Consider the following 27275-nt stretch of genomic DNA (forward strand, 5'->3'; position numbering starts at 1 on the left):
ATGTAATCCAAAAAGGTTTAATTTTTCTTCAGCTCCCTGTATCTAATAAACTTGCATTTAGACAGGCTGTATTATTTAATACTTGAAATAAACCATAATACTATATATATTTAATGTAATACGGGTTGCCTAATTGTGGCGCGAAAAACGCTTTTCACTTGCTAACATAATTTCCAATAGGTTTTATATCGATTTCCACAAGACAGGCGCTTTTCTTTTCCCCAATTCTGACATGCACAGAAAATGAATCAACCTAAAAGACAGTTTATCCCATATTGAAGAAATTCAAGCACAATTACAGGTTTTTTACAGAGTATTATTTTATTTGAAAGTATTTTTCTGTGATAACAACCGGTAAGGATATTTCAATTTTTCTTTGTAATTTGGGGTGTTTGAGGTAAAATAGAACTACTTTGATTTTTAAGGTTACCTGTACCTGCCCATTTTTCACATATGTTTCTGTATTATAATGATTATTCGAATTTTTATTGCGAGATATTTAAAAAGTAAAACGAAAAATTAAGCTGAAGGAGTAATATCTGAAAACAAAAAAAAAATATATTATAAATAGAAAAACGTAGACAAAATGTAGATGTTGATTAAAAAGTAATTGTAATAAAGATATAATAAAGTTATTATTAAATGTAAGAGAATATCAAGATTTTGAATTTTGACTATTATCTTAACACGTTAACTACCCGCTTTAAGATTTAAAAATTTACTGCTGAATCAATTTTTTTTTTGTAAAATGTGAATAAGAGGAAATATAGTATTATTCGTTTTGTAAAAAAATAGTATTTTTAATAGAAATCTTTAACGATAATAAGACATGTGCACAAAATTGATTCACAGTGTGTGGTAGTATACAGTAAAGTCATTTAAGTCTTAGGTCTACCAAAGACCTTCTATACCATATTGAGCACTTGTCGAAACGTTTTCTTTGCTCCTTGTATCAGAAAGTCTTTAATACTTAAAAATATAAACTTCTTCCTCGTAATTATCTGTTTCCTCCCATTTTTCCGGTCTGCAGTTCCTATTATTTGTTCGATTTTTGTCCTCTTTTTTTGTTCAATTTCGTTTATCCTATCTATTTTTTTGCCTTTTTCTCTTTTCTCGGTTCCCTTTTTACTTCGGTTAACCACTTGGTTAAATGATTTTGATATTTCCTGATTGGATGACCATACTAGCCCCATTACTTCCTCTTATTTTTTATAGACATCCCTTTTATAACATCCCTGTTCTATCATATGAAGCTTAAACCGAGACATTTATTAGAGGAAATATTGACAATACAAAGACTCAGAGCTATCTATAGAGGGATGCTGAGTATAACACTCATTGAGTCCATATACGCGACGAGGGGAGTCTGTTATACAACATGTAACCTTTTTCAATTTTGTTAAAATATATAACAAGGAAATGATGGTAACCATAGTTTTACTTAGGTTGTTATTTGTCAACTTGACAGTATTTACCTAGTTATTTAAATTTAATGCCTTAGGGCGTTATTTTTCAAAATAACAACCTAGGGCATTATATGATACTTAACCGACTTCGAAGTCATGTCATTATTTGTCAAATAATATACCAGTCGGACATTAATATTATTTTTGAAACGAAAATTTAAATATGTAGTAATTAAAATAAAAAATATGAAAAAAAATTTTTAAGAAACGCTTTTCTTTCGTTACTAAAAAGCAAAAAATAAAAAAAATTGAAAAAATCTAACACATTCGTCAAAGAAAAGCGTGGCGCGTCTTCATCGAATAAACGGTTTTCTCCCCACGCCAGTGGCGGCCCGTGAGGTAGTGCCATAGAGCCATGGCACTACCTTGCTAACTATGCAGAAACATATTTTTTATCTTAAAAACATTTTAATGCCTGTTTATTTTTTTGTGAATATTTCTCTTTATTTTTATAAATTATATCAAATCTGGCAACTGTGTAGCGCAATGCAAATCTACCGACTCTGGCCACCCACAGCTGACCGGATAAAGGATGAAAATCATAAAAATCCCAGTGCCGAACGGCATAGTGGCTCGTGAGAAAAGAGAAAGATTGTATGAGCATCCTGTGTAAGTGACAGAGAGAGAGCGGTATTGCACTTTTAACATACGTTTAAATTGGAGTCTCCGTGCCAGGCTCGAAATCTCGAAAAGGAAGTTAGTGGATCTTAAGATACAATGTTTTAGATCTACATATTTCTAGTTTCTTTACGCGTTCGCTTGACGCTATTGTGTTTATTGTCTACTACTGTATTGTATATTTGTGTTTATACTCTACTATATTTTTTAATTTGTAATTATTAGTTAGTGCGTTGTGATCGTGGGTGTTGTAGGTATAAAAATAATATATTGATTATTTTCTACGTTTAATTTATTTATTGACAATGAATCAAATTAGTATATTAAAAAACTCTTTTGGTGGTTTTTCGTTAGAAAAAAAACTACAAATTAAAGAACTCGGTCGGCCTTTACCCGATTTAAAAATTGAAAAACAAAGTGGAAATGGACAAAAACTTCGCTGTCGTAAGTTTAATAAAATTATTTATGATAAAAATAGCTGGTTGTGTGGTTGCGAACAAACTAATAAACTCTTCTGTTTTGTATGCGTTTTGTTTGGAGGTGACGAGACTTGGTCAAACAAAGGCACCGATGATCTTGTACATATATGGGAGAAATTGAAATCCCATGAAAAATCTAAAGTGCACATGAATAACGTTTTTAGCTTTTCAATGCTGGTAAGTTAAATATAAAAACCCAATTAAATTCAGCTTATCGTGATACTCTAATTAAACATAATGAACAGGTAGATAAGAATCGATATTTTTTTTTATTTATATTTTATATCCTTTTTGACCATATCGTAAAACCGCCACAAAAAATTTAGGCAGCTGCCCGGATTCTGGCACTACATTCCTAAAGTTATACGAGCCGCCACTGCCCCACGCTTTTCTTTAACGAATGTGTTAGATTTTTTCAATTTTTTTTTTTATTTTTTGCTTTTTAGTTGGTTTTTTTTATAATATTTTTAATTTTAGTCACTCGTAACTAAAGAAAAGCTTTTCTTAAAAATGTTTTCATATTTTTTTATTTTTTACTTTTTAGTCTTACACTTTTCAAACATTAAAATATATCGTCATGTTTCTTAAAATATGTATAAAACATATGATGTACTAACATGAAAAGTAGTCGGAATCGGCAAAAAATTTGAAACTTTATTGTTTATTTATGAAGCATAACGTAAGCAATTAACGTAAAAAGTGAAATTATGTATAGTTCATATCATTAGCTACAATCCGTAAAAGTTTCAAGTTTTTACATTGTAAAAAACAAGAGAATTTAAGCATTTTCCATTAAAATCGTTTTTTATTTAAACAATTAATAAACATAAAAAAAATTTTTGTTGATTACTCGTGTATTGTTACCGCGAATGCATGTGTCTGCAAATTTTCATTCATTTACATTGGAGAAAAGGCACTCAAATTAACGTCTAAAGATTTGACGCAAACTATTGAACTAAATAAAAGCGTTTAAAAAATAAATAAAGATAGTTTATTCGATTTTTAAAATATTATTTTAATTTTAAAAATACAGAAAACATAGAATAAAGGTTGGAGCTACTGCGCTAGTCCACAGTACCGCCTAATGTGCCATTATTTTTTCCTTGCTACATTATCACCATATATGGTAGCATAAGCGAAATTAGGGGGTAGTTTTGGGGGTTATAACCCCCCCTTTTGGATGTACTTTGAGCTCTATACGATAACACCATTATTATTACATACCCCCCAGAAACCTTCAATTAGATGTAACCCCCCCTTAGAATCATCCTGGTTACACCTCTGTATGGTAGACCACCCATATATGGAGTTATGGGACAACTTGAACATCAAGTGTTATACTTAATCATTAACTGTTATAATTAGCAAGTAATGGTGCCGTTATCTGAACTTCTTATTTGGTGTCGAACTTCTTTCACGAGGTGCAAAAATCCAGATATATAAGACCATAATACGACCAGCAGTCGCGTATGGAAGTGAAACATGAACGCTAACAAAAAGAGAAGTAAATTAATTGCTGGTGTGGGAAAGTAAAATCCTTCGAATGATACATGGCCCTTGCAGAGACAGCGTGAAAAACGAATGGAGGAGCGGAATAACAAGTTAGAATCTCTATTCGGAAAGGAAAATCTAGTCAAATATATAAAGGCCAATAGACTCAGATGGGCAGGGCATGTGATACGCAGTACCGACAATCGCCTTATAAACAATGTGGTCTAGGAAAGGCCAGATGGAAAAAGGTCTGTAGGACGGCCTAGAAAAAGGTGGAAAGGTGCAGTCAAAGAAGATCTAGAGAAAATGGGGGTGAGACAGTGGGAATTAGTGGCACAGTACGCCATTGATGATGATAATGATGATGACGATGCCGTTATCTGGATAACATTTTTTTGTAATTTTATTTTTATTTAAGTGTATCACCCCACACCTAAGCGCCATCTATTCCTATCCTGGATATTCTTTTCTTCCAAATCTCGACGTCCCATGGCTTTTCTTACATTTTCATTCTAGGATAGCCTTGGTCTTCCCCTCTTCCTCTTACTTCGGGGTGTCCACTTTAATAAATGTTTGGCTAACGCTGCTCATCCATCCGAAGCACTTGACCAAACCATTTCAAGTTCTTCCGCTTCTGTGCTGCAGTGTCTATGCTGCACTGCAGTGTCTTGGGCGTGCATTTGTCTTCGGATTTCCTCGTTACGCACTCTCTCATGTTTCAGAACTCCAGCACTTCGGTGCAAATAGACCATTTTACTGCGTTGATTCGTCTTTGGACTCTGCTGTTAACGTCCATACCTCACTCCCATACATCAGAACTGACTACACAAAGGCCTTTCCAATCGAATTTTTGTTTCTTTTGTGATATTTTTTCCCACCAAATGGAATTTAAGCATGCTATTTTAACTATATCAGATTTTAATATTTTTAGATTTATTCTTAATTCAACAAGATGCCAAGCTCAAGGAAAATAATTTTGAAACACGTGATGTCTGGAATTTGCACAAAGATGAACAGAACGAAGCAGCTGCCCTCCGATGTAATGGAGACCCCACTAAATCGCTGTCTTAACACATTTGATATTACGTTATTAGGTAAGTCACTAAAGTTTTTCAACTCCTGTATTTTTAATTTTTATTTACAAAATATGTATAAAGCTTACTGTAGCTTAGATGTTAAGCCGGCCACTCACTATCAGGAACACCTGACTGGTACGCCTGACCAGTTAGGACTTTCAAGTATACCTGATAGTGTGTGGCAGGTATTAGGCCACCCACTTACTATCAAGCTATCAGGTACATCTGACAGGTATGCCTGTCAGGTATGAGGAGGACAGACACCCTTCAGGTATACCCGACAAGTTTGTCAGTTCACCGTGAATTCTCCAGAAGATGCTCTTTACTTTCTTATTTTTTGTAACTTTTTAAAGAAAATTCCGTTTTAAAGAATGGTGAGAATAATGGTTGCAGAGAAGAAATAAATTCACCCATATCCATCTCATTAATAAATGAGCTCAGCGCCATCTATCGACAACTAGAATAATCACCGAACTAGAATAATTACCAAAGTAATCACCGACGACGTGCCTTTCTTTCTGTCATATACAATTTAATGCGTTAGAAAGAAATCGAAAAACTGTGACGCACTGAAAAATGCTCATGAGAAAAAGCATATTATATCATTTGAATATTAATTATAATTAGCCTGTGATTAATATTATATTTAATAGTTATTTATGATATAAGTGTTAAAATTACAATTTTAAGGGACGCATGTGAAAGTTTGCAGAATGAGCGAAGCGAATTCTGCAATTCACTTGAGTGCCTTAAAAATGTACTTTTTAACACGTGTACTTTGTACTCACGTAAGAAGCTATTATACGATTTCAACGAAATAAATATACTTCCAACAGGTTATTTGTATTTAGAGATTAAACTAATTTTTACTTACTACTTTCCAAAAATTTTTATTAAAACAATACTAAAAATAAAAAAAGAGTTAGATAACACACGGATTCGAACCGGGGACCTCTCGATCTCCGGTTGAACGCGCTGCCACCGAGCTAAACTCCCTTTGCTTTGACAGGTTATAAGATTTCTCATACATACTGACAAATTTAATAGACCAAGTGAGGTATAAAAATACTTTAAAATTTATTTAATATAAATATTAATATCTCTTGGCAACACTGTTCTTCATAATAGTCTGTACTGAAAGGTGACCGTGGAACGCAGTATAGTTGAAGATCAAATATTAAATTTTGAATCTTATTTCTTGCGAGAATTTTATTTAGGGAATTTAGTTTTCACGTCTCAATAATCTGAGAGGATTCTGAAAGTTTCCTTGATTGAACTGCACTGTTGGATGTATCCATCATGAGAGAGTCATTTGTCTGCCTTGGCGTCACAGAATCAACTATGAACATCATCTGGTTATATGCAAATCACTTAGGGTCGTATTTATATTCACTTCCTATACCACTTTTCTATTCCGTTACCTTTTGTTGCTCTATTGAAAAATAAGATCTCAAATTTTTGATCTTATTTCTAACCGCTTTCTCAGTAATTCCATACTTTTTAGCTAAATCTCGGTATAAATCGTTCCTTTTATTTTTGTTCGTGTAAGACCGGCTAGTTATATTCCATACGCACTCATAAGACCAATAGTCTTCAATGAATTCGAGGGTTTGAAAAGGCACGTTGAATTCAATTGCGGTGTCAACTATGTGCGCTGCATTGTGCTCTATGAAACCGGGTTCAGGACTGTAAACAGGCATGCCTTAGCGCATGCACTTCGGTGACAAGGTATGCGCTGCGGCATGCGTTGAGGCATACGTCAAAGGGCACGCAAAAGGCACTTAGTGTGTACATAGCTTTAGAGTGTTTTACGTATATCTAAGCTTCAGAAAACTTTTCTGTAAGGTTTACTACTAAGAATAACTTTTAATATTTAATTTCTGTATTTTTCAGGAGTGGGTCACATGGTAGGTGCTGGCATATATGTTCTTACTGGTACTGTTGCAAAAGATATCGCTGGACCTGGAATAATACTGTCGTTCTTGCTAGCCGGGCTAGCGTGCCTACTTTCTGCTCTTTGCTACGCTGAATTCGGCACTAGAGTTCCAAAAGCCGGTTCTGCGTATGTGTATACCTACATAAGTATCGGTGAATTTTGGGCTTTCGTTATCGGATGGAATATACTTCTGGAACATATGATTGGTGAGTAAAATTGTTTCATGTTTTATACATTTGATAAATAATGAACGTGAACCTGTAGTAAAAGATAGGCAACATCTCCAATTGGATATATGGGTTCTCAGAGAACCAACAAAGAAAGGTAGTGTCAGAAACAGTAGGTGAATACATTCATGTATTTAGCGGATTACCGAAAGAACGAAGAGCTAGCAGACATAAAGCAAACAGAATAAGAACATAACATGAGAGGAAGAAGGCGGAAGAAGACAGAAGAGCAAACATAAATTGGATGCTGCAGAAGTTCACAAATGTTGGTACCTATGTCTCATCATTGATTGATTTAATCAATGTGTTCTGCCTGTTTTTACATATGGCGCGAAGACACTTACTCTAACAAGGACATCTGCACGAAAACTACAATTGACGCAACGTAGACTGGAAAGATCATTGTTGGGCATATCGTTGAGAGATAGGGTAAGAAACGAAGAAATTCGTAGAAATGGTGTAGAAGACTAAAACATATCGCCAAAATTAAATGGAAGTGGACAGGACACGTTGCTAGAATGAAATATGATAGGTGGATCAAAAAAATCTTGGAGTGAAGACCGAGAGCGGATAGACGAAACCCGGGAAGATCACCCACAAGATGTACTGACGACATAAAGAGGATGTGTACCAACTGGATTGCAGCAACGCAAGATAGATCTGAATGAAAGTTTTTAGAGGAGTCCTATGTTCAGCAGTGGACGACTATCGGGCTGATGATGATGGCCCATCATCTATCTCCAGTGCGCACCGATGGACGTGAAGGGTAAGATGCGGGTGCGTGCGTACAGAGCATTAGCAAGACGCCGGCGCGAGCTGGTAACGTTATCATTACAGGTTAACAACCTGTCACCTCCAGGTAGGATCTAGCGTAATCGCCATATTACTATGATAAACAAGAAGTGACTCGTTTCAACTCTGGTCTTATCCATAATATTTTATTCTGCATGAGACCTGAAAAATCAAAAAATCGGATAGACTTTCAGAATCGAGGTTAGAATCAACGTTTTACTAGTGCAGTTTACTCTTCTTCTTCTTATTCTTCTTCTTCTTCTTCTGTCTAGCATGATCCATCATGTTAGTAAGCTACTGCCTGTTCATTGCCATCAAATCTTCCCCGGACGATGAGGTCCAGCATTCTCGCCATCGTTTTGGTGGACTACCCTGTGGTCTTTTACCTATTGATTTATTCGTTTTTGCACTTTTAACGAGTCTGCTGTCCTCCATTCTTTTTAAATGTTTGTTCCAATATCTTCGTCTCTGTCTAACCCACCTTTCTATGTTCTTTATTTCACAGTTTTGTCTGGTGTCTTCACTTCTTGTTCTGCCACGTAGAGTTTTGCCTTGTATATTTCTTAGTGTTCTCATTTCAACTGTTCTCGTCATTTCTAACGTTCTATTTGTGGCTGGTCTTGTTTCTGCGCATATGTTATAATAGGTCTTATTGTTGTTTATTATATTTTAAATTTGCTTTCAGTGCTGTATTCGATTATGGAAGTAGATGTTTTCGGTCGTTTGAATAATATTGATTGGTATATTTCTTATATACAGTAGGTGTAAGACGTCTTCGACTTGGACGCGATCGAAAGCCTTTGTCAGGTCTATAAAACATAAATAGGCTGGTTTCCTGTACTTGATGACCTTTTCTGTGATTTGTCTTGGTACAAATACGGCGTCTACGCAGGATCTTCCGGATCTGAATCCTTGTTGTTCATCTGATAAAGTTGTTAGTTTATTGATTTTGTTGGTTAGGACTTTTGTGGTTAGCTTAAGTGCGGTGTTCAGTAGATGTGTATCTCTATAATTGTTGGGGTCTTCTTTTACAATTATACTACACTTATTTATATTTACAGGTGCTGCTTCAGTCGCACGAGCTTGGAGCGGTTACGTAGACTCGCTCTTCGATAAAGCCATTAGTAACGCCACCATCACGGTCACCGGAGAAATGCACGAACAACTCCTCAGTAAATACCCAGACTTCCTAGCCTTTACTGTGTGCCTCATATACTCCCTTTTACTAGCAATCGGTGTCAAAGGCTCTACTATGGTCAATAGTTTCCTCACCCTAGTTAATTTATCCGTTATGGGCCTTGTGATCGTCGTTGGGTTTATTTATGCGGACGAGACCAATTGGACTGAACAAAAGGGTAAGTGCTTGTTACATTAAGAATATAAAGAACATATTTTCATTATGCTTGTACAAACTTCATTACATAAAACTAATTATGTAATTGTTTAATATTATGTTACCAAGAAGGTTAACTTCTCTGTTAATTATGATTCTTTGTTTACACCTTGCATGAAACTCGTAAGAAAAAAATATTATATGTTTAGTGAACGGGATTTGTAATAGCCATTGTAATATATCGACAAAACATTTTTCGTTCTTAATTCTGCTCTGTATATATAATATGTCTTTCTCGACAAACAGAATCTAGCTCTGTACTATATTTCTTTGTAAATGTATCTATAACACAAAGAGGTCGATTTTTTGTTAAATGTCTTTAAGTTTTTTACCTCATAAATCTCTCAAATTTTATTACCTCAGAGACCCTTTCAAATCTTCTTCTTCTTCTTCTTTTTATATAGACATTACTCTGTCTGTTTGTCAATGTGCCTCCAGTAAGTTGTCATTCATCTTTTTCGTGGTCTTCCCACTGATCGTCTTCCTATTGGGGAACCGTCTCTCGCAGTCGTTACTACTATATTTGTTGTCATTCGGCTTATGTGGTCGTTCCATTCTACTCTTCTGCTTTTCACCCAGTTATTAATGTTGTCCACCTTGCATCTCCTTCGTATATCTGCACTTTTAGCTCTATTCCACAGCGTCTTACCATCGATTTTTCGCAATGTTGCCTTTCACTTCTTTTCCGATGTTTTTATTTCTCCATATTGTTTTATTCAGGCAACCTGCGGCTCTGTTTGCTTTATTCACCTGATCTTCCAGTTCTGTTTCGAGCTTTCCATAGCTGCATAGTGTGATGCCTAGATATTTAAACTCCATGACTTGTTCTATTATTTGACCCTCCAGCTCTAATTTACACCTTATTAGATCTGCTGTCATAACCATGCATTTAGTCTTTTTTGGGGAAATTAACATGTTAAATTTTCTAGCGGTTATATTAAATTCGTGCAACAAACGTTGTAAATCATCTTCACTATGAGAGATTAGTATTGCGTCGTCTACATAGCAGATTATTTTAAGTTGTTTTTCTCCCATTTGGTATCCTTTTTTTGTTCTTACTTTTTTTATTATTTCGTCCATGATCAGGTTGAACAACAGAGGACTCAGGGAATCTCCCTGTCTTATCCCATTGCCAGCTTCAATTGGGTCAGTTAGTTCTTCATCTACTTTTACTTTTATTGTGTTGTTCTGGTAGATATTTTCGATCGTTTTAATTATTCCTAGAGGTACCTCTCTTGCGTACAATAAATGGATAACGTCCTTTAATTTGACCCTGTCAAATGCCTTCTTAAGGTACACGAAACATAAGTATGCCGGTTTGTTGTATTCTAACGATTTTTCTTGAATCTGACTCATTGTAAATATAGCGTCGGTGCATGATCTTCCCGACCTAAAACCTTGTTGTTCTTCTGCTAATGTTATAATTTTATTTAATTTGTTTGTTATCACTTTGGTCGTTAATTTTAGTGTTTTGTTTAATAAACTAATTCCTCTGTAATTCTCCGGGTCCGATTTTTGTCCCTTTTTGAAGAGAGGTATTAGGATGCTTGATCTCCATTCTTGTGGTATTCTGTTTTGTTCTATTATTTTTTGGATTAGTTTTAATAATTGTTTTGGTCAGGTCCTGTCCTCCATACTTTAGAAGTTCATTCGATATTCTGTCCTCTCCTGGTGATTTTCTATTTTTTAATTTCCTTAATGCTTCCGTTACCTCTGCTTCTTCAATATTTATTTCTTCGTTTGTTGTCACTTCAGGTGTTGGTTGTTCGTTATCGTTATCTTTAGCAAACAGAGATCGAAAATAGTCTGCCCAAGTTTCCTTCTGAATGTGTTTCGTTTTTATTAGTTCGTTCATCTCTTTTTTTTGTCCTCTGATCATTCTCCGTATTTCCTTTTGTGTTCCGTAGAAGTCATGTTCCATCTGTTTTGAGAAACTCTCTCAGTGTTCTCTTTTTATTTGTCTTACTTAATTGTTTGTTTCGTTTCTAATTCTTTTGTAGTGGCTGTATGCCTGTTATGTTTGTTGTGTTCTGTAAGTATTGTAAAAAGGCTTTCTTGTATTCTTCACATTTTATCTTCACTTTCTCTCGAAACCATGGGGTTTTCTTTTTTGATATATTGGTATTCGTTACTTTCCTCTCTCCAAGTGATTCTCTGTTAATTATGTTACTTTTGAGTTTTTCCCAGCTTTCCTCCATGTTATCGTTTTCTAGTATTTCATTATCAGCAATCTTCTCTGATATTCTTTTTCTATATAAGTATTTGTTTGTGTTGGTGCCAAATCTATTATATGAAAATATTTAAATCGACATTACAACAGTATTAGTTTCTAAACTTACTTTATATACAAAAACTTTCTTTTCTATTTTAAAAAATTCTTTTTTATTTTAGGTGGTTTTCTTCCATATGGCGTAGGCGGTGTCATAGCGGGAGCAGCAACTTGCTTCTACGCTTTTGTCGGCTTCGACAGCATCGCAACCTCTGGAGAAGAAGCAAAGAATCCGTCTTTCTCCATACCAATGGCCACAGTTCTCTCCATGGGAATCGTAACGATGGGTTACGTTCTAGTTGTGTCTGCCCTGACCCTAGTAGTGCCATATTATGACATCGATCCCAATGCTGCGCTTCCATCTGCGTTCGGAAAAGTGGGAATCCATTGGGTCAAGTATGTTGTGTCTATAGGTGCCATCTGTGGAATGACCACGACTTTGTTTGGATCGTTGTTCTCGTTGCCAAGGTAATCTGACAAATAAATAAGTAATTGGACTTCGTAAGTCCTAGATTTTCACCCAATGTGACCGGAAGTAGAACTGTAAGTCGATATTTGAACTCTGTGTGTCAGTTTGGATCGATTGATATACAGTCGAACCCGCTTATTGGAATAGCCTTCGTGCCAAGCAAAAATATTCCTATAACCGGGATATTCTAATAACCGATCATTGGTGGCTAGCAGTAATAAGTGTACCGAATATACGTAATAATAGAACATACTATGTTAATATCTATATGTATATGGTTTTAGGTCTTTTTATGTCAATAATACAATAGCGTAACGTATCTATTAAAAAACCAAATTGCATTATAATATATGGATACATACAGTAATTAATATGAAATGTATGCAATATATAGATTATGTAAATATTTTCGTATTAAAATACATAATATACTTAATAAGAAAATTACTTATTTAGTCTTGAAAAAGAATCGGTAATTGTAGCTTGTTTTTTTGTTACATAAAATACAAGTCACTTTTGTTGCTATGAATTATAAAAATTAGAAAAATTTACAATGGTTTGGCCATCCCGAAAACGTTTTATAACTTTACAAGCAGTTAGGATGGGCGAACTGTTTCTTAAAAATTTTATAACAGGCAAGTGCGTGGCAATATGTATAGTTTAAAGACAAAGGAAATTATTTTACGACTGAATTTATCGGTAAACGATTGAATTGGTACTCATAACAAAGCAATATAATATTTATTACCTATCTGACAAACCCAAATAATATAAATAAAACGGCACTACAGGCTTTCGAAGCCCTTGGCGAGAAACCATAATAAAAGACATAATTAAAATTTTTAGGAAATTCGAAATTATAGGTAAAAAATTATTCGTTGACTTGAAAAATATTCTAATAAGTGGTATTGTTTTATTAATACGTATTTCAATAAACGGATACATTTATTAATGAGTAAATGGAAACGTTTCGTGACATCGAATTTATATTCCATAAACCGGAATATTCCTATAACCGGTACTCTAATAAGCGGGTTCGACTGTATATCAGTTCACTAATTTTGAGTCATTTTTCCAAACTATCGGTCATAAACTTTTAGCCGAAAATGACGTTAAAACCGGAACTGAAGATTCAAACTTGACTTTTCAATACATGTCTTTTGTTATATTACACGTACTACTTCTACTTCGACTATAATATGACACTTCCGGTTACAAATTTTTAACCGGAAATAATATAAAAACCAAAACTATACATTTCTTCTCATCTTACCAAGGCGCGTAGTATAAATTATCACCATTTCAGCGACTTAAAAACAGTATTTCCGGTTGCAACTCTTGAACCGGAAGTCCAAGGTCAATTTGCGGACAGATGGACAAACATACATGGAAACGAAAGTATATATTATTTGTTCTCGTCTTGCTAAGGTGCGTTTGTTGGCCGTTTTGTAGGCCAAATTTGATGACGTCAAGGGCATTTAGGAGAACGCAAACTCGGTTCTCTATTGAGCATGTCTCTCTCTCTCTCTTGTCGTTTCCCCATTACTGAGGATCGTGATTCCTTCCAATATTCCTAACAATGTTTCTCCATTGGTCTCTATCTTCAGCTGCTCTAAGAGCTTCGCAGAATGAGTTTCCAGCTGAATTCCTTATTTGGTCGGACCATCTAGTTGGTGATCCTCCTCTTGATCTTTTCCCCGGAACGTTTCCAGAAACAATTAATCTCTCCAAACTGTCGTCACCTCTGCGAACCACGTGACCAACGAATTGCAGTATTTGTTGCAGACATATTGTGGACAGCCTTTTTTTAAACTTGAGTTGGTTTAGAATGGAAATGTTTGTCCTATGAGCTGTCCAAGGTATGCGCAGCATTCTCCTCCAGCACCACATCTCAAAGGCATCAATTTTTTGGCGCTGGCATGCGCGAAGAATCCAAGTATCTGCTCCGTATAGAAATATTGAGAATACAAGGGCATCCACCAGTCTCATCTTCTTGGTATTTTGAGAGATAGATCTGTCTTTGCAAACTTTAGTTAGGCGACTTATCGACTTCTCGCATTTTTTGCCATACCAATACGTCTACGAACTTCTGCTTTACAGTTACCAACTTTAGTTATACTAGACCCGAGATAGACAAAGGTGTTTACTATCTGGTATTCTTGTAACATGTCAGTCAGTTGAATAGTGTCGAATCTGTCGACCACCTTTATTTTTGTCTTAACTTTATTGATTTTTAGACCAACTTTATTGCTTTCGTACTCAACTCTTCGCAGGAGATCAAACATTTCTTGCTCATTTGCTGCTATAAGTGTAGTGTCATCAGCAAATCTTAAATTGGAGATTATCCTACCAGCTACTGTTACTCCACCGGCCCATCCTTCTAAAACCATCCTCATGACATGTTCACCATAAATGTTAAATAAGTCAGGTGACAACACGCATCCTTGTCTAACACCTCTCTCGATCTTGAATTGGTTTGAGAACTTATGATCTAGTCGTACTGTCGCTATGTTGGACTGGTACAGATTTTTAATCGTAATAGTAAAGTGTCACCAGGTGCATTGGTGCGCCCATTTCTATTAAAATTGACCACAGATTTATCCAGCTTACACAATCAAATGCCTTTTGGTAGTCAACGAAGCATATAATCATAGGTACTTGAAATTGAGCATGTGGCTGATCATAAAGGACAGAAGATTTCTATGTTCTCCACAGTCGCCGACTCACAGGGGAAATCCCTATTTTATTCAGTTAGCTCTCTGTATCTTGTCACCTCAGCAAGTCTACTGCATGGTTTCCATGAGGCCAATCGTTTTTTGTGTTCGAGTGGGAAATATTCATTCACTACTATTGTCACTTTGGACTCTCCACTGGCTCAGTCTAGTCTCTAAGGCTAGCTCAGTCAGATCTTCAGTGGTATGAAGCAAACTTTTCTTGGATTTATTATGCAGATGTGCTGAAAAATTCCACTCATGAAGGCCAATCTCCATATTACTCTCTACTCTGTAGAAACCATTCAAAATGAATTCTTGCAAAAAGTATATAAGATAAGTTAACTGCAATTCTGCTGATCTCTTTATAGAAGCGGTATCGATAGTGCGAACTATCATGATGATTGCCCACCTCCTTAGAGGATATGGCACAGAAGAAGAAGAATGTTTTCAATTTTGTGGTCCAATTCATAACCATTATCTTATGTCTATTCTAGATGTATGTATGCTATGGCGACAGACGGGCTGCTGTTTGGATTTCTAGGGAACGTCAACTCGAAGACTCAACTGCCTCTAACGAACCTGATCCTGTCAGGATTCTTCTCGGCCTTGATAGCATTAATATTCGATTTAGAAAAGTTAGTGGAGTTCATGTCGATAGGCACCCTGCTTGCCTACACTATCGTCAGTGCATCGGTTATAATTTTAAGGTAAGATTATTATTTTTACGTTTATAAACTAGGTACCAAAGGTTTTGTCCCAAAATTTCACCATTAAAACACGACACTTTTTTTGGAAAAAAATAATAGACAAAAGCATTTCTTTTTAAACTCAATGTTCAATCATAAATTAAACTCTTAATTTTTGTAATCTGACATTAATCTGACAATTAAATCTGATTTTTGCACGAGAGTTTAATCTCTGTTCGGAGAGTTTAAGTCTGTTCTGTCGGACAAAATACATGTGCCGTTTTCGTGGTCTAACCGTTCCAAATTTTTAACCTGTTCCACAATTAAAACTTCCCCTGTTCCAGTGTTCCCATATATCAAAGTTTGTCCGACTAGACACCCTTAAGCTATTTCAAACTTTCAGCTTGGTATTATTCAACTTTTTTTTCATACGTGGGATCCAGACCTAAGTGATTTGGTCTTAGCTGTTGATATTTTCATGCTGTAGTTCTTCGCCACTGTATTGAAAGTTTGTGCCATTTGCTATATATAGGTTATCCTCGTTATCGGAGAGTAAGATTACGTCGTCAGCATAACAGAGGATTTTTATTTGTTTTTCTGTCATCTCACATCTTTTTTCTGTACTTTTAATGTTTTCTATGATTTTGTCCATTATTAAATTAAAAAGCAATTGGCTCAAGCTATCCCCTTGTCTGATTCCCGAGTTGATTTCTACTTCCGATGTTAGTTCATTCTCGACGATTATTCTGGTTTTGTTCTTCGTATTAATGTCTTTAATTATCCTTATTATCTTGGGCTGATTTTTCTCCTTTATCAATCTTAGCACATCTTCTAAACTTCTAACCTAACACAATTGAAGGCTTTAGTGAGATCTATAAAGAACACAAATGCAAGTTTATTATAGTCCTTGTTGTTCCTCACTAATTATTATGTATTCTTCATTTATTTTATTGGCAAGTATTTTTGTTAAAAGTTTAAGAGTTGTGCTCAGCAAGGTGATTATACGTACGGTAATTGGTAGGGTCTTTATTGTTTCTTCTCTTGTGTATTGGTATTGTTATATTCGTCCTCCAATGGTCTGGTACACGCTGGCCACATATTATTTCTTAAAAGAGAATCTCTGTTTTCGATGTTCATTTGGTATCCCATCGATCGGGTCCAGGGGCTCTTCTGTTTTTTAATTTAAGTACGTGTGTTATTCCTTATTTCTTCTTTTGTGATTACTAGTTATGTGTCTATGTTGGATTCATCTTTATTTCCTGTTTCTTCCTCTTCTTCAGTTGTTACAGTATCTTCGTTAATGGGTTTTTTCCTACTTTTTAGTATTTTCCAAACTTTTCTTTGCGCCCCATACAATTCGTGTTCTATTTGGTTTTGTTACTGCAGTAATGGTAGGAATGCTTTCATCTTCTTGTCTCTTCTCTTCTTCCAACAGGATTTAGCAAATAAATCAATTGCTAAATTCTGTTGGAATAACTTCCTAGTTTGAAATATACTTGTGTAAGTATCTAAATACAAAGGTTTAGTTACTATGTATAAAAGACAATAAACTTTTTGATAAAGTGTTGTTTATTTGTGAGCTCATAAATAAGGGGTTAAACTTTTGTGAGTTAGTAGTTTAATTAAAATTTATGTATTTATTAGCTTATTTATTAGCCAATAAATCATTTACTCCAAGACTTAGAATTAGTCAAGCGAATTTATATTTTTTTTTTGAATTATACATACGGTCCCTTGAACCGGAACAGAATACTATTATTCAATTACATTTGCTCAATTATATATTATAGTTTGGAAATTTTTAATTTATAATTTTGTTTATTATGTAGATATCGGCCTAGTTTCGAAACCACCGTAGCAAAACCACCACCAGCTCCAAGCCCCACTTCCGATTTGTCGAGTACCGCGTCAGATATGACACCTACGCCTGTCTCCGAATTAGTCAACTTGACGGGAACACTCAGAGTACAATACAGCTGGTTAGGGCCTGTTTTCGGCAACTGCGAGCCTGGATCAGTTGTTACCGGTTCCGTTTTTATTTACACCTCCTTTTGCTGTGCCCTCTGTGTACTATTTCAAGTGTCAACGACTGATATTAAAAATGGTATCTGGTGGACTGTTGCTTTGGCTTCCTTTTTCATCCTTATTATGGCAGGATGTGAGTATTTAGGTTATTTGACAAGTTTTACTACGTTACTAGATGATAAGAATGGACATATTTTGCTTTCTAGGTTTGCTGGTGATTATAGCCCACCACCAGAGCACAACCGGTTTAAGATTCAAGGTTCCTATGGTACCAATACTGCCTGCGATCAGTATTTTGTGTAACATCGAATTTATGGTACACCTGAATTACCTGACTTGGCTAAGATTCTTCGTGTGGATGATTATAGGTAAGAAACTAGTGGTGAAAACAACATACCAAAGAGTCTATGACCCTGAATTAGGTTAGGTGAGGCTAGTAAAGGATAAGTTAGGATATATTATCATCAACAACATTATTAGTAGTCTAGGCGCCAAATAGAGGTCACCGTGTCCTTTTCAATTCTGATGGACAAACTCAACGGTTTCTTATGGATTTTTGGCTGCTGATTATGAATTTCGAGAGTGGAATTCGATCTGAGTGGTCAAAAAATTGTTATTGTTATAAACAATTTAATTGTTTATAAATTGTTTATAAGGCTCTGGCTCATAAACTAAAAGAGATAAAAAAGATTGATTCAAATAAAATTTGTTCGTTAATAAAAAACGAAGAAAAAAACGTTTACTAAGCTTAAATGCATCGTAGACCCTGTGGGACCTAGCTATGATGTCTATGTCATCTGCATATCCGACAACTTGAACAGATTTTTTAAAGATCGTACTATTTGTGTCAATCTGGGATTCTCGAATTACTTTTTCTCTAAAAGTGCGATATATCTCTAATCTAAATTCATGTGATCCTATGTTTTGCAGGAATGCTGGTTTACTTCCTGTACGGAATCCACCACAGCAAGGAAGGTGAAGCAAACTCATCCTACTCTATACTGATGACGTCTTCTGAAGCTGGCAAAGAGAAATGGGGCGCGACTACCAGAACTCAAACCATTAAGGGTGCTTTAACCAGGAGAAAAGCGTCACATGGAGATAGAGGAGCCATTATTGACGAAGAAGATAGCACGGAATAAAAACAATTAGATCAGGTTGAAATATAAAGGATTCCTTTATTTTATTTTAAAAGAAAGTACTCGTTTGGATTTAGAATAATTCATAAAACATTTTGAACACTCTTATTGGTATATGTTGCTTATATAATCGTAAGATCATTTATTTAATAACAAAGCAAATAATATTGTTTATAATTTCCGATTCCTGTTTATTCTAATATTTTATTTCATGGTTGCATTTGTATGGCACTTAGAGAAGAAGAAGGAGCCTATAAATACGGGTCTTGAATACTATACGTTTGATAAGTTTCTGGCTTGTTTTCTCATATTGCATTCAGTCGTGAGGAAATCCATTGATTGGTCCTTTTTTTATCTCTAATGAAGAAATAGATAGAGTGAATAAAAACGACAGAAGACTACAAAGAATAAGACAATAATCTATTATATCATAGATCCACTATAGTCCATTCTTTCAAGTGATATTGTGCCGATGTGTGCTTTTGCCCTGGGGGTGACTTTCACCCCTCTTGGGGGTGAAAAAATATATGTCCAAAATAAGTCCGGAAATGGGTAAACTGACTAATTTTAAGTAACTTTTGTTCTATAGAGCTTTTTCGCCAAGTCAACACTTTTCGAGTTATTTGCGAGTAAATAATATGTTCATTTTTCAACAAAATAACCACATTTTTAGACGGTGTTTTGCAAATAACTCAAAAAGTAAGTATTTTGTCGAAAAAAACGTTCTTAGCAAAAATATAGCATATAAAAAAGTAAAAAAAATGGTGTTCACGTTAGGTCTCTGGATCTCGTAGAACCAGAGTTATAGCCAATGAAAAATAGATTCATATTCACCAAATTTCAAATAGAATATTTCGACGTGAAATATCCAAAAAATTAAGCACTTTTTGGGGAAAACCCGTTATAACTTTTTGAAAGTGTTTAAGAAAAGCTTTATTTCTGTTTTTACAAAAAGTTTCTAGCATGAAATTTAAGCAAGTTACGCTCAAAATAAAGTTGGTCCCTTTTGTTTTTGCAAAAAAAATCGGGAAGACCACCCCCTAATTAGCAACTTAAATGAAATTAATCGTTACCGCTCCACAAATTATTTTACTTATGTTGTGTTTATATGATCTGTAAGTCTCATCGATTCAAAGTGCTTATTTTTGAAAAAATTTGGTTTCAAAATAAAATTTTTAAAAATTTAAATTTTGAAAAATATGTTTTTTTTCAAAATAACTTAAAAATTGTTAGAGATACCAAAAATCTCGAAAACCAAAAAAGTCAGATTTGCTTTTCTGAATATCATGTATTTTTTTGTTTTTCTGTTAGACAAAAATTGATCAAGATTTGGTGTTTCTAAATTTGCATACATTCGTGATCAGTGACTCGTTCAACCCCTTTTAACTACAGCCCTTTCAATAATAAGGACTTTGAACCGATGAAACTTACAGATCATATAAACAATATATACACGAGTCAAGAAACTTGTGAAGTCGTAACGATTAAGTTAATTTAAGATACTAATTAGGGAGTGATTTTCTAGATTTTTTTACCAAAACCAAAAGGGACTAACTTTATTTTGAGCGTAACTTGTTTAATTTTGATGCTAGAATTTTTTTTATAAAACAAAAATGAAGCTTTTTTTAAACATTTTAAATAAGTTGAAATGAGTTTTCCCCGAAATGTGCTTCATTTTTGGTTATTTCAGGTTAAAGTGTTCCATTTGGAATTTGACGAATATGAACCTATTTTTCATTAGTTATAACCCTGCTTCTACTAGGGGTAGAGACGTAATATATACACCATTTTTTTAAATTTTTTACAGGCTATATTTTCGCTAAGAATGTTTTTTTTTTTCGACAAAATTCTTACTATTTGAGTTATTTGCGAAAAACCGTCTAAAAGCGTGGTTATTTTGTTGAAAAAATGAACATATTCACTGCCAAATAACTCGAAAAGTATTGACTTAGTGAAAAAACTCTATAGAACAAAAGTTACTTAAAATTAGTCAGTTTATCCATTTCCTGACTTTCTTTGGACGAATATTTTTTCACCCCCAAAAGGGGGTGAAAACCACCCCCAGGGCAAAAGCACATATCGGCACAATATCACTTTTTTTCTTTGACTTGTTAGCTATGTGTATGTCAAATTTCATGTCAATCCAAGCGGTTCTTTAAAATTTAGAGGTTTTGCAATATTTTACCGTTAAAGATCGGACTACTAGCAGATACGATTTAATCGGCTTAAACTAATACGCTAGACTACAATTACGTTTAACCTCGTACAAAACACTCTCTTTCTACACCGAAACATTCACCATAATAATTCCCTAACAAATATTGGATGTCTTTCCTACAATAACGTCTGTATCATGACAGACACCTTACATTCCTATACGATAGAAAAAGACACAATCATGGAGGTTGGAAGCAGAGTTTGGAAGAGGCCAAGGCTTAATTTGTGCTGTAGCGCCATTGGAGAGATAAGGAAGGATCTTCCTCTTCCTGATGTGTCTATCGGGGACGAATGTTGGCGATCATCAAGGAAATCTTTATCTTATCTACGATAGCGTGGAAAAGCTGCACAGATGTTGTGTTGAACCAGGTTCTGAGGTTCTTTAACCAGGATGTTTTTCTTCTTTCTAGGCTCCACTTTCCAAATATTTTCCTTGTAGAATGGCTTGTAGGAGGATATATCTGGATTCATTTCGCATAATGTGTCCGATGTATTGTAACTTTAGAGATTTGATGGTTGTCAGTACCTCTCGGTTTTTCTTCATTCGACTGAGGACCTCTTCATTTGTGATTCGGTGAGTCCACGGGATTTTAAGTATTCTCCAATTTAGCCACATCTCACATGCTTTTAATTTTCTGTACGTATCTTCGTTCTAAGTCAATTATCACAATTGACTTAGATGGAAGTGAAATCCAAAGTGTCGAAGATTATATACATATACCTAGGTCACACGATCAAACTAGGCAAACAGAATTAAACGGCAGACGAATCCGAATGACTTGGGCAGCAGTAGGAAGACTCAGAAGAGAAGACTTGAGTAGAACATCAACAGGAGCACAGGAAACATACGCAGAGTTAAAAACGCAAACAAAAATGCTAGGTCTGGAAATTAACACAGAAAAAACAAAAATAATGATCCAGACGAGAAGAAATATAGTCCCACAAAACATTATTCATGAAGATGACGTTGAAACGGCTGGAAAGTTTACATACCTGCGCCCTGATTCTAAATCAAATTTCGACACTAAACAAGTCGCTTTCAATATGGCGACGTCGAAATGCGACTGTGCGAGCCTTGTGGATTTTAGTTGAACTAACGAAATGACGTCACGAAATAGCGACTATCGAAATTAATAGCGACCCCAAAAAAGTGGTTGATATTATAATTATTTGACACGGAGATGAATGAATGGCCAAAAGCGAGGTTAGGTTTAGTTTAGATGTGTTTTGTTTATTTCTTGCAAGGAAAACTAAAGCAAAAGGTATTAATATGGCTGGGTTTAATTGAAATTTGCTTGTTTTGAGGAATTAGATAGAATAGTATTAAATTAGAAATATAATAATTGAGAATGTCCACAACATGAATCATCAACTCAATGAAAGATGTAAGGTAATAATCTGGGAAAATTAGTAAAAAACAAGGAAAATTAATTACCAGCTATTTTATTGTTGGACATGCTGAAATCAAATCTTAAGATTTCCTATATTAGTAATACAGCTGGGCAAAGTCCACAGAAAGTGTGCTATTTTGTTTATAAACAAATTAGCGCTCCGAAATCTTTTTTTTTAATTATTGCTCTATAACTCCGAAAATTTTAACTTTAAACCAAAACACTCGCATAAAAATTGACAGTAATTTAATTCTGCACATTGATAATTTATTCCAATTTCCTTCGACGGAAATTTTCCTCGGAAAATTCGGGTTTTCCAAACAAAATCTTTAATTTTCAACTAAAATTTGAGAGAAGTAATTATTTATCAATAATTAAATAATTTGGTGACAGTGACATAAATCTTTTTTGTTATGAGTGTCTTGAAGATATGAAAATTTGTATGTACAAAGAGGACCGGAATTAAAAGGTATCTAATGGTTCAAAGATTAAAATCCTGTTGTTTATAACTCTGTCGCAAATGCCGGTCAAATTTGACCGGTTACACCTGGAATCACTCCTCGCAATTCAATTTTTTTTCTTCGAAAAGGGCACAGAAGCCGTGCCCTTTTCAACAGCGTTAACTTAATTTAATTTAATCTAATATTTTCTGAGGGGTTCTATTTGTTTATAAGCCAAAAAATGTTTCTTTATAACATTCCTGAGACCGCTCAAATGGTCCAATTTCAATCCTGTAAGGTACGTTGAATAGGTATAGTGCTTTTTTATACGAAAATCATAGTTATTCTGGTGTATCATAATCTTTCTGGTTATTATTTCGACCGAATTTTTTTAATTAACATTTTAATTATTGCTAAACTATTGGTTAGATTGTCGCCGGTCTCCTGATATACAGAGAGGGGCTAAATTATGGAATAAATTCATTTTCTCTAAAATGGACGATTTTAGAGAAAAATCCCGAAACAGGTCGATTTTTATTTTTAAATTAAATTTTTTTGGAATATATTTCAAACTAGTGACGTCATCCATCCGAGCGTGATGACGTAATCGGTTATTTTTTAAATAGGAATAGGGGTTCATGTTGTAGCTCATTTACAAAGGCGTTCAATTCTCTATTCAGTATAGGGCTTTTCATTCACAGTCATTTATTTCGAGCTTCTGTCATATTTCGTATAATCCGTAAATATTAATATTATGCACAGATTATTCAACATATGATAGGAGCTCGAAACAAATGACAATCGATAAAAAGCCCTATTATAAACATTAATATCATTATTTATACAGGAAGGCCAAAAAATTTTTGAATTAAATTAATTGACGCAAGAAGAACAATGCATGTAATTTATTTAACTCAAAATACATTCTATTGCTGTCAGAAAATAGAAAAAAATGTTTATTTTGCAAATAAACATTGCTTTTAGCTTAAATTAAACGTTCAAACTGCTAATAGGTAGGAGGGAGGCTGTTTATGATTTAATTTAAGCGAAAAGAAATGTTTATTTGTGAAATAAACCTTTTTTTCTATTTTCTGACAGCATTACAATGTATTTTGAGTTAAATAAATTACATACATTCTTCTTTTTGCGCCAATTAATTTAATTTAAAAATTATTTTTTGGCAACCCTGTATAAATACCTAATGATATTAATGTTTATATTACTGAATAGAGAATTGAACGCCCTTTCAAATGACCTACCACACGACCCCTATTCCCATTAACAAAATTATCGATTACGTCATCACGCTCAGATGCATGACGTCACTAGTATGAAATATATGCCAAAAAATTGTAATTTAAAAATAAAAATCGACCTCTTTCGGGATTTTGCTCCAAAATCGTCCGTTTTATAGAAATGAATTTATTCCATAATTTAGCCCCTCTGTATAATCTACTATAATAAATCTTTCATGTCATCAATTATTTAATTATTGATAAATAATTAGGTACTTCCCTAAAATTTTAATTGAAAATTGCAGATTTTTTGGGAAAACTCGGATTTTCTGAGTAAAATTTTTGTTGAAGGAAATCGGAAAAAAAATAACTTTGTGCAGAACTAAATTACGGTGAATTTTTATTTGAGTGTTTTTGGCTCAAAGGAAAAATTTTAGGAGTTACAGACCACTAATTGAAAAAAAAAAGAAGATTTAGGAGTGTTAATTTGTTTATAAATAAAATAACACACTTTCTGCGGACTTGTCATACCCCATATTACTAATATATGCAATCTTAAGATTCGATTTTAGCAATAAAATAGCTGGTAAATAATTTTTCCCAAAAATGGCATTTTTTCGATAATTTTCCCAGACTATCAACAAATTCCAATAAACCGGAGCGCTAACCCAAATTCTGAGCAGTCTCAACATGATAAGGTTAATATCCCCAGTTGTAACTAATATCGAAATGAATGCGGCTGTCATGGCGGTGTCGAAATGAAACTGCGACTGTCGAAATGAATTAGAATCAGGCCCCTGGGAGTAGAACTATATGCCGACGGATCAGAAGATGGAGAAATATGAAAGAGAATAACGCAGGCAAACAGAGCTTATTTTGCCCTCTCCCATATATTTTGGTCTAAAAGTGTCCACCTAAATACAAAGATGATAATCTATAAAACCTTAATTCGACCAATAGCATGCTATGGCAGTGAAACATGGGTCTTGAAAGAAACATCCAAAAACAAACTTGAAAAGAAACATTAGAAAGGAAAATACTTACGAGAATACTAGGGCCTTTGAGGGAAAATGGAATCTTCAGAAGTCGATACAACAACAAACTTTATCAACTTTATAAGGAAGCACCCCTGTCAGACTTCATTAGAACACAAAGATTGCAATGGGCCGGACATGTAATAAGAATGGGAGAGGATAGGCTCCCAAAAAGAGCACTGAATGCTAGAATGCAGGGAAAGAGACCGGTTGGAAAGCCAAGAAAACGCTGGGAAGACACAGTAAACAGCGACGCACAAGCTCTTTTAGGAGTCCGTGTATGGAGAAGAGCATCCACAGACAAGCGAGGGTGGAGGGAAAAATAAAGGAGGCCAAGGCTCAATTTGGGCTGTAGTGCCGTAGAAGAACAACAAAAATAAGAAGGAGGACTCAGTGATGTGTTGAAAAACAAAAAGATACCAATCAATCTAAAGAAAAGGGTATTCAACAGTTGTATTCTACAAGTTATGACTTATGGAATGGAGACCATGACACTTACAGAGTTGTCAGCCAATAGATTAAGAACAACACAGAGGGCTATCGAACGAGCTATGTTGGGAGTATCTCTGAGCGAACATAACGAAACGAGGACGTACGAAGCAGGACGAAGGTGGAAGATGTAATTGGAAGAATTGCGCAAATGAAATGGAACTGGCAAAACAACGACAGGTGGACGAGAAACATTGTACGTACATTGCGAGACCACGCAAAAACAATCGTAGTAGAGGATGACAACAAAAACGATGGCCAGGCGACATCAAAGCCAAAGTATGGAGAAACTGGCACCAAATAGCACAAGGCAGAGAAGAGTGGAGAGCTCATGGGGAGGCATTTGTCCAGGAGTGGATGTAAACAGGCTGAAGAAGAAGAAGAAGAAATATTCGTTCAAGGTCTACCAGTGAACACCATAAAAAAGGACAAAGAATACGTAGCATCAGATCATTCTTACTTTTATACCAAAAAAGAGCTTGTGGCTCTTTAAGAAGACCCCCATCAGGTTCTATCATTTTATTTTTTTATGACCATAATCATTATTACTAGCAGTTTGTTCTGAATTAATTGTATTTTTCTTTTAATATGGAGCTCCATACTGATATTAGTGTTCAAAAGTTTTTCTTTATTATTTGTGTAATGACAGAAGAAAAATTAAAGAAATAATGATACGTTGATATGTTGATGTTACCGTACAGAAAAATTTTAGAAAATTATTTATTGTACATAGAAAAAGTCAAATTAAAGCTTATTATTACTGGTGTGTTTATTTTGTCCCCATCTAGATTATAGTTTTCAAAGTGGTTTCCACACTGCGTGGGCTTTGCACAATGTGACTTGAAAAGTCTTTTTATCAAGATAAAATAATCACCCCCATATCACCTATATAATAGGCCTCGATCCCGCGTACAAAAAAAAAAGAATGTGTGCGTACTTTGTCCGCACGTAAGAAGTTATACTTCTATTATATAATTTCAACGAAATTTATAAATAGGTATACTTAACAGGTTATTTGTATTTTATTTAAATATTAAACTAACTTTTTACCTACCACTTTTAAAATTTTTTTATTAAAACGATACAAAAAAAGGATATGAATCGTCCGGGATTTGGACCCGGGACCTCTCGATCTCTGGTCCAATGCTCTACCAACCAAGCTATCAAGCCCATTGTAAGTGACGTCTCGGATATAATTACACATCACGGTGACAAATAGATCAAAAGTGACATATATATTAAAAATAGTGAAGTATAAAAATGTTATAATATATATTTTATTATCTTAAAAATGAATAACCATTTTCAATTTCGTTGCAAAACGAAAATACAGCCGAACCATATTCCAGTCCAATCAGAGAGTGCTGCAAGCACCTCTACCGGCTTCGAAACTTATTAGTCTCTCATCAGGAGGCACATATGCTGCTCTCCCTGATCCAACCAAAACAAACCCCAGCGTGCAGTCCCGAATTGCAACGAACGAAATGGCATAGATGCCCTAGCGGCAACTGCTAGCAAAAGACTAAGTTTTCACTCTAATGGCATATAACATATCCCACCAGAATGAAAACAATGGGAACCTTCTCTGGTTACACCTCCGAGGCTTCTACAATTTGCAAGCCATACGGATGCTGAGACTAAGGAAGATGAGGGAATTCTACAATTTACAATTCACGTCACATCTGCTCA

At 34.7% G+C, this 27275-nt stretch overlaps 1 protein-coding gene across 1 annotated transcript; it reads left to right on the forward strand.

The window, feature by feature from the left end:
• Positions 1 to 221: 221 nt before the first annotated feature.
• On the forward strand, positions 222 to 26346 carry LOC114341985 (cationic amino acid transporter 4). The gene is made up of 9 exons (XM_028292790.2): positions 222 to 354; positions 4986 to 5148; positions 7024 to 7272; positions 9147 to 9440; positions 11870 to 12215; positions 15425 to 15637; positions 17446 to 17774; positions 17848 to 18009; positions 18572 to 26346. Exons 2-9 carry the CDS (start codon positions 5007 to 5009, stop codon positions 18781 to 18783), a joined length of 1947 nt encoding a protein of 648 aa, XP_028148591.2. The 5' UTR covers positions 222 to 354; positions 4986 to 5006; the 3' UTR covers positions 18784 to 26346.
• Positions 26347 to 27275: the final 929 nt, after the last annotated feature.

Source organism: Diabrotica virgifera, chromosome 8, assembly GCF_917563875.1.
Source record: "Diabrotica virgifera virgifera chromosome 8, PGI_DIABVI_V3a".
Lineage (NCBI taxonomy): Eukaryota > Metazoa > Arthropoda > Insecta > Coleoptera > Chrysomelidae > Diabrotica > Diabrotica virgifera.